At 34.7% G+C, this 9,117-nt stretch overlaps 1 protein-coding gene across 4 annotated transcripts in view; it reads left to right on the top strand.

The window, feature by feature from the left end:
* The first annotated feature begins 892 nt into the window (after positions 1-892).
* Positions 893-9,117, top strand: part of LOC148601943 (uncharacterized) — a 32,599-nt gene continuing 24,374 nt past the window's right edge. Inside the window, exons 1-3 of one of the 4 annotated variants that reach the window (XM_088554880.1) lie at positions 971-1,021; positions 2,026-4,052; positions 6,608-8,698. In XM_088554880.1, coding sequence (XP_088411006.1) covers positions 4,040-4,052; positions 6,608-8,698 — 2,104 coding nt within the window. In that variant the 5' untranslated portion in view covers positions 971-1,021; positions 2,026-4,039. Of the gene's footprint in view, positions 1,022-2,025; positions 4,053-6,607; positions 8,699-9,117 lie in introns of all 4 variants that reach the window. The other 3 variants (XM_088554879.1, XM_088554877.1, XM_088554878.1) reach the window with 3 other exon arrangements.

The following is a 9,117-nucleotide window of genomic DNA, read 5'->3' as shown; positions in this document are numbered from 1 at the left end:
GTCATTTTCATTAAAGGTCAACCTTCAATCAGGTCAGATTGTATGGAGGATATACATCATGACAGTGTAGCCATGTAGTAGCGGACCCAGGGGTGCAGGGGGTCAGCAACCTCCCTTTTTATGAGAAAATTTGTCATTTTCATGTGAATAATTGACAAAAATGGTTAGTTATGTTCTAGCATCTCCTTTTTTCTGAGGAACTCCTACTGGCACCCCTCCTTTTCAAAGTGTCTGGATCCGCCCCTGCATATATGTAGCCAGGATTTGACATGTTTCTAAGTAACCATGACGTCGAGTTATTTTTTTTATTATTATTATTGAAGTTAAAGGTCAAACTTCAATAAGGTCAGGTTGTATGAAGGATATACATCATGACAGTAAGGCCTTTCGATCCACCAAAGGTCAACACTTAATCCGGTCAGATTGTAGTTAACTCATGACGGCGTTGGTATGATACACACCTACATTTATAATTAATAGGTCAGGGATAAAATATTTGACCTTATAATGACTGTTATCTTTCCATCGAATCAAACATTGACTAAACAGGACAAACTACCGAGATAAAAGTAAAAACAAATTATACGTAAGGGTCGTTCGACAGAAGCTGATTAAGGTTTTCAGGCAATGCAAAGATTGCAATTTCAAATAACTTAAATAGGAGTATCTGATACATGAACTGTACTCTCGTTTTTCAATGGACCTGGTTGAAATTGTCTAAAAGGGGACGAGAATGCGTCCAGTGATCCCTTTACTTCCAGCTGTCCAAAGGCATATAACTACAATAGCTCTACGGAAAGTACACAAATACGTAAAACATGTATCATGTACTTGTTACTTATGATATCAGGGCGATCAAAGATACAAAGTCTTCACTTCTCTCTCAACCCTTGTACACCTATTATCATAACTGAAGAAAACTACCAATTTAAATGAGCGTGAAATCTAATCTTTAGCAAATAAAGCCGTTCTACAATCGTATAGTTTACCCGTAAACATTTATCTTCGGTTAAAAATTGGGGTAAGTTAATTTTACGTTATGTTTCGTTGGTTTGTTTTCCTAGTTTTCATGTGTCATTTTTAGATTTGATACTTACAGTTAAAAAAATACACATTTGTGCAGGCATGATATTACTAGAAGTGTACAGATCGTGATGTACTCTCTCTCCCCTCCCTCTCTCTCTCTCTCTCTCTCTCTCTCTCTCTCTCTCTCTCTCTCTCTCAACAATGTAGTTTTCAACGAGTGGCCGTTCATGCGTTCATGTAAAAAAAACAACGTTTTTTTCCTTCTAGATGTTATTATCTATCTTAATACTTCTCACAACCGCCTAGGTACTTCTGACAAGTATCTAGATATTTCGCATAACTATCTACATGCTTCTTATAAGTATATAGATACACAAAACTCCTCACGAGTTTCTAGATCAAGAAAAGCATCCAAATGCCCCTCATAACTACCTAGATACTTATCAAAAGTATCTAGACACTCTGCAAAGGCATCTACATGTTTCACACAACTATCTAGAAACTTGTGAGAAGCATCTAGATAGATGTGAGAACCATCTAGATGCTTGTGCGAAGTGTGTAAATACTTGTGATCGAGATGTATCTAGTTTCTCATGAGAAGTTTTTGGGTAATTAGATAATTGCCAGAAACATCTAGATGTTTGTGAGAAGTATCTAAATAGAAGTGCCATGTATCTAGAAAGTTGTTAGAAGTATCTAAATAGAAAATAACGCTATTTTGACATACACGACCACTCATAGTTCCCTTTGTTACATTAATTAACCATTGAAGGCTACAAACATAGGCAAAAAATGCAAACAAACAAAATATCTCTGCAGGTTCATAGATATAAAATGTGGATTATTGAGAATTATCAATCACGGTATTTTTATATAAGTAGAATTCTTTATGTTGCGTCAAGTATTTCCATATGTACTTGACGTATTATAAAGTATTTTATTAAAAAAAAAAAGAACACTTCAGTTAGGTTCTTAATTGTGTAGATTCAATATTTACAGCAAAGGCTGAAGACATTGATATAAATACTAGAACACCAACCCTAGAAGAATTAAAAAAAAAACATCAAATCACTCAAGAACAACAAAGCAACAGGTCTGAAATCGATTTCATATTCATACATAACTGTATAAATCAGTCATCAACACATCAAGAAATGTATTCCATAGTGTTTTTGGAACATCTGCATAAAATGATAAAAGGGGAATCATTTTTAAGAGAGTTACAAAAAGAGGGGTGATTTTTTTGTGTGAAGTTACAATTAAAAAGTCTAGCTAGCTGAATGTCAGGTACTTGGCGAAGGAATTTTAGGAGAACGTATGATGGAAAACTGGAACAACAGATGAAAATGGTGAGAAAACAGATACAATGTATATGACAGATATGAGGATTATATTTTGGTGCATAAAGAGTTCCGCTTCTTTTAACGAGAGCCTAATCATTTAATGAAAAAAATCGACCATTTCATGCTTGCGTTCCTGTGTCAAAACATGAAAAACAGGAGATGCAGGTGCATTTGAGTCCTTTTTGAATTTTCAGCTTAAAAACAATTAATTCACTTCAAATCTTGTAAAAACATGTCACGAAAACAAAAACTCGGCAAATGATGACGACGATGATGATTGATCTTGTGTGATAACTGATTCAGAGAGGAAAGCAGGGACCTGGAGGCGTTTCATTCAAATTGATTGCAAATAAACAAGAAAAGTATAATATTATATCAATGAAAGAAAATCTACAAAAAAATAAGGGATGTTATTTTTTAGAAGAACTAGAGGGGAAGCTTTTTTTAAATTAGTTTAAGAGTGGGGATGCATATTTTTCTGTTTTCCTTGATCAGAAATAAGGAGCACCATAACCACCACCTTCCTGCCATTAAAAATAATAAGTCCTGTACTTTTCTGTTGGTCCTAAACAAAGTATTATGTATAATCATTTTAAATAGAATTGATTAAGCAGTGGGCAACAATTTAGGGGAGAGACAGGCTGGCTTTAGGAAAGGACGAAAATGCATTGAACAAATCTTCAAAATCCGTTATATCATCGAACAAAGACCTGAATGGAACATGCCTTATTGACTTTAGGAAGGCTTCTTGACTGATCACAGAAACACCATGTGGAAAATTCTAGGAGCTTATGGAATTCTATCCAAAATAATAGCACTTATCAAATGCTTCTACGCCAATTATGAATTATTATATTAGGAATATCATCTCTGAGCCTTTCAATGTTAGAGTTGGGGAAAGGCAAGGATACAAATTGTCATATATATTTATAAATGGTCATTGACAGGGTACAACAACAAATAACAAGAAATAGAAGTGGAATTCAGTGGACAATGTTTAGTCATTTTGAAGATCTAGATTTCGCAAATGATCTTGCTGAAATTTTAACCACAAGACAACATTTGCAAGAGAAAATATCAATGTTAAATATGTATACAGAAACAACTGGCTAAAAGACCAATGCAGCGAAGACCAAAGAAATTGTTATTAACACCACTCCATTTGATCACATCACAATTAACAACAACCCAATTAAGAGAGTCGATGATTTTATATATCTAGGAACCACGATAAGCTCTGACAATGGCACGAAAAGGACATTGAAACCAGATTATCCGAAGCGCGATTTGCTTTCGCAAGGCTACAGCCTATCTGAAGGTCTAAAGTATAATATAAGAACAAAAATACGAAACCCAAGGAATATTTTGTCCAACAAAGATCAGAAATGAAGAACTGTTGAGATGCAGATGTCAATCCATTGCAAAAGAACTAAAGCAGTGACGCTTCAGATGGTTAGACAATGTGTTGAGAATGGTAAATGCCAGATTGCCCAAGGTAGCTCTACGCTGGACACCACCTGGGAAGAGAAAGCAGGACGAAGCTCGTGCCACCTGGAGAACGGTTCTGTCTGTGCAGCAGAAAATTGGGTACACCTTAGGAAAATCTCAACACGTGGCGAAGAACGGAGTAAAATGTAGAGAACTTGTTGCGGCCTTACGTCCTACCCAGGATGGAGACCATAGGTGAGGTGAAGTATTTTCATGTATTTACCATGCATGGAACATTACACGTTGAAAAACATTTTCATCTGGTGTTTCAGATTCAATACATTTATAATATATTAATACTGGGAACATAAACATTTCATGGATTTGCAGATAAACTAATTTTATATACATTGTTGTTTTGCAAAATTAGTAACCATCGCACAATTCAATCAAAAACATTTCTGATATATTTATTGTTTATAATACATATAATTTGAACACATGAAAAGAATGTTTTGGTGGAAAGGGTCGGAAGAGGAAACTTCATTAAGGAATTATATATAAAAAAAAGACGAATATAATAAAAATTGCCATTTTTATTATGCCATTTCTCAATATACATGTAAATCGTAAAACAATTGAATTTGGTAATTAAAATAATTAAAGTTAAAATGTTCTACTCTTTTGTCCCCATCACATGTTTTAACTTACAATTACATATCAGCAGAGTACTCAAACTACTTGTACTTTAAGGCAAACATTTTGATACGCAATTTTTATATAGAAAGGACCGTCAAATAAAAATATGATTTAGAAGTATCCTTTTATTTTGACAACCACTGTAAACAAAATCTACTTCATACACAAACCGCATATCATTTAATCTACATTTTTGAGTTTTTTTTAAGCGTGCTTTAGCCGATTTTTAAAGAATTGGGCTATCAAGATAAGGTTTGATAAAAGCGTAAAACAATTTCTTTCTTCTTCCTGAGTTGCATTATCATTTGCATATCTTAAAACACATATAATGTAAGACGTATACATCAGAAAACAGATGAGTTATATTTCACATACCCTGCATCACTTTGTGTCTTATACAACGTTCCGGACGGAGATTTGTACTAGAGGTGACGGGATGACGGCGATTTATATATACGGGGAAAGGTTGACGGAGATTTGTAAAAAAGGGGACAGAGTTTTTTAGTATAGTGGACGGAGATTTGTAGTAAAGGTGGTGAAATTTGTAGTATAGGGGGCGGATATTCATGGTATTGGTGACATTTCAGGGGCCGAAATTTAAATTATGGGGACGAAGAAATTCATTTTAGGTGTGGAGGTTTACATTAAAGGAACTGAAATTGACATTATAAGGGACAGATATTTACAGAATTCAACTGTCGATATCATAATGGAGACTGGTATTGAAACGGGTTCGGGATGAGTCATTTTAAAAATCGATTAGATCTGACGAAACTGGTATGCATGTTGCAAATTCGCATTGAACTTAATTCATTCGCGTACTTGTAGATCTATGACACTTTCCGGTACAGTTACAATGTAGTATAGTATGTTACAGCTGTATTGTAGTAAACATATTAAAACAGAACGCTTGATTCAAAGAACAACGTTTGTTTAAAATTAGAAGGCACGTTAAGACAATTATTAATTACTTCAGGTACATGTGATTACATATAATTTATCTGAATTATATTGTTTTTAGGGCGTTGAAAAGCGACTCTACGCAATTCTTGTTGCATTCAGTATGAATCATCAAAGTCGAAACTACACCACTCGATACATTGTATACTTATAATTTAACTTGACAAACTATAGTTAGTGCGTGTAAGCGATGTTAGTGCGTGTAAGCGGGTGGATCCCAAGTTTTTCACTCTACTTTTCTTGTATACACCGGAAAGAGACAAAGTTCAAGTTCATGACTGAAAATACAGAGTTTTAATATTTCTTACCAAAGAACGGTTTTGACTAAGGCCATGTAATAGGTTCATAGTGAAAATTAGCTCTGTTATTTTGCATTCAAAACTGTCAATGTGTGGTTTATGTCCACTTTATCACATTCATTACAATTACCGTACGTATGTACACGTCCAACATCCTGTCATCTTTTTCATGGTCACTTGAATTTGCTCCCACTATATATCGATATGCCGCACGACTTAATTTTTTTTCTCCAAATAAATAATTATTTGCATCTATTCACTTTTAAAATCTCCCTATTAGACAGAATACAAAACAGCCGATCGATGTTTCCAACTGTTACTTGCTTTTTTCATTTATCTAGCATTACGAAATTCCAACATTCCCCCAGAGAATGGTTGGGGCTTTGAAATCTTCTTTTTTTATATATTTTATGTAATGGGTGCTGCTTGAATATACTTTTAGTACATTGTAGTAAGTAAATTTTTCAATTATTGTCTTTCTGTGCATTTGGTTTAATTCTGCTGATGAGAGGCTGCTTCTTGAAACGCGTGTACAGCATAGCGAAATTTGCAATATTTATGATTGCTATTTTTGAGCTTTATAACCACAGGTTCGTTGATATCGCTGGTGGAGTGATGAGGGTATTCACCAAACCAGTAATAGGACCTATTAAGTCTTGTCTGACCCTTATTATGTATTATAGATTATTTACAGAAAGTATTAAAACACCTAAAACCCTATGAATTCATTCCTTGAATTGCACATGATAGAATCTCTCCTATTCCGATATTTTTTGGTTATTAGTACTTCTTGCTTAAAATTCCAAAATATCAAAAATGGATAAAATATTGATTTTATTTTCTTTATTTCAGATTCAAAATTCAAAATGAGGACCGTAGTCCTATTTATTAGTATTCTCATTTTGTCTCAACCGGTACCATCTCATTCTCAGCTTGACATTAAGTCTCTGGCTCCTGTTTTGATGGCGTCTTCACCTTCAGAGTTCATGGACCTGTTACTTATTGTCATCAACAGACCAGAACAAATCGATCTTGTGGAAGATATCTTTATATCAGGTTACAAATTGCTGCATGAAGAACCAGTTTTAAATCCAGTCATCATGAGCGAAGTAGTAGACTGGACACTTGACGAGTTGCCTCACCTACTTCAAAATGAAACAGTAAAAAACATCTATCATATTTTCGTCAACGAAATTAACAAAGCAAATCTAAGCATTGTGAACACGTCAAGTATTGATGCCGCAATGAACGACGTATTTGCTCAAATGGATTGGTTAGGTATGATACTCAAAATGGCGGGAAATATCTCCAAGCCCTTGTTAAACGGTTATGGCATCCAACCAAACGTAACGAAATTACTAGTCCCTAAGTTGATTGGTTCTCTGGAGATTGCGATTAAAACGTATCTTCAACCATTATTACCTTCCTTGATTAAACAAGTCAATGCCTATAAACCTGATCTCGGAGGTAATGCTCCGACGACGGACCCTGTCTTAAGCACCAAAACACCATCTTTTGATAACCAGACGGTGTCAATCATCACTTTACTTCAGGAGTTAAAGGGTAACTATAGTGCAAAGGTATCATTGGCTAGGCAATATCTAGTCAATAATTCAGATCTGGTTAACAAAACAAAGACTATAGCTTTATCAGCTCTTCCACTTCTTTTTGAACCACCAACACTTAATGCTAGTATACAAAGACTGCTGTTATCTTGGGTATTCAATAAAATTCCGCCATTTTTAAAGAATGAGGGGCTTTCCCGTGGATATCATTATCTCGCTAATACAATGAATAAGGCCAATTTAACTGGCTTGAATTCAAGTAATTCGCATGAATTTGTAAAAGGAATACTTGGTCAAATAAACCTTATCGATGTTGCTGGAAAATTTGCAACTGAAATCGCAATTCCTTTGGTGATCAAAATTGGAATTAAGCCAGATTTTGCAAAATATGTCATACCGAAAGCTATAGAAGAAATTGGTGATCTATTTAGTAAGTATGGCACAAGACTAATGATGAAGATAATCACTCAATTTAACCGTGTTGACATTGAGAATTTGAATGATGCCAATTACGCTAATGCCGTCCTATCAGATATGTTTAGAAGTGTCATTGTTGGGGAAATTTTACCCAACATCCTTTCTGAACCTACGCTTAAGATGGTAGTTGTTTCCCTTTCTCGGATTCCATCTATTCAACAATTGGAGAAAATTGTTTTGTCACTGGTACCGTTAATCAAACCTTTAACACTTATAAACCCAAATATAACAGTTCATCTTCTCCATTGGGCTGCAAATTATATGCCGATATTAGTAAAGAATCCGTTGGTGACAACCGCTCTCAATATCATAGTCTCTGAAATTAACAAGGTAAATTTAAGTATAATAAATTCAACAGATGATGATGCAATTGTGATAGAAATGTGGAGACAAATTGATGTAATTCATGTTGTGGGGAACATAGCAACAAGTGTGATCATACCGTGGTCTGTGCAGTCCGGATTGAAACGGGAAGTTGCAATGCACTTGATTCCTTTCCTTACTGATAATATCGAAGAACTTGTAAAGATAGACGTTGTTAACTTAATACACATACTTATACAGGAAATGAATCGTGTCAATATTACGGATCTTGATGTGTGTAATCCGGGGGAATTTGTTTCATCCTACCTCACAAGACTTGACGTAAGGCCAGTCGTCAGTGGGTTGATATCACAACCCCATATAAAAGGTCTTCTGATATCAACCATAATGAAATCTCCTCTGGTAGTGTTGGATTTAGGCAAAGTATTACTGTCTTCCGTGAATATGTCTGAAGTACTCAGTCTTCCACAGGACGCAAGAAGTCATAGTCAGAAATGTTACGATGGTTTCATGAGCTTTTTAGAAAATATTTTCAAAGATGGAAAAGTGACTGGAAAAGAAAATTGGGCTGTACGAAGTAAGTTTGATTAATACATATAGAAGTTACGTTTTGTATGATTATGAAAAGGGACGGATATGGTGAAACGTAACACATGCTCCTTTGTGTTAGCTCTGAAATGCCCCGACAACAAAAGTAACAAAATCTACAGTAACTGAACGATGACAATTCTTCAAAATCAATCTAAAATGTAATATAACGACACAGAGGCACATTAATGACCAACATCTCCTGCCTATGGAGATGAAACCTAGGGTGCCGTTATTAATAAACTACATTGTTTTATACATGTAAGGCCTTAACCATATCCCTGTAATGTAAAGTAAAAAAAAAAAGAGAACAGAAAAAGCAAATACATGTAAAAACACCATAACATTCACTCAATACACATAATTCTGTCTATGGAATATCTCAACTTATAACATATAAACAAAATA

This window comes from Perna viridis, chromosome 12 (genome assembly GCF_037379345.1).
Source record: "Perna viridis isolate PV_CMFRI_1.1 ecotype Kerala chromosome 12, ASM3737934v1, whole genome shotgun sequence".
NCBI lineage: Eukaryota > Metazoa > Mollusca > Bivalvia > Mytilida > Mytilidae > Perna > Perna viridis.
The sequence above is the reverse complement of the archived record's forward strand: the minus strand, read 5'-3'. Positions and strand labels throughout refer to the sequence as shown.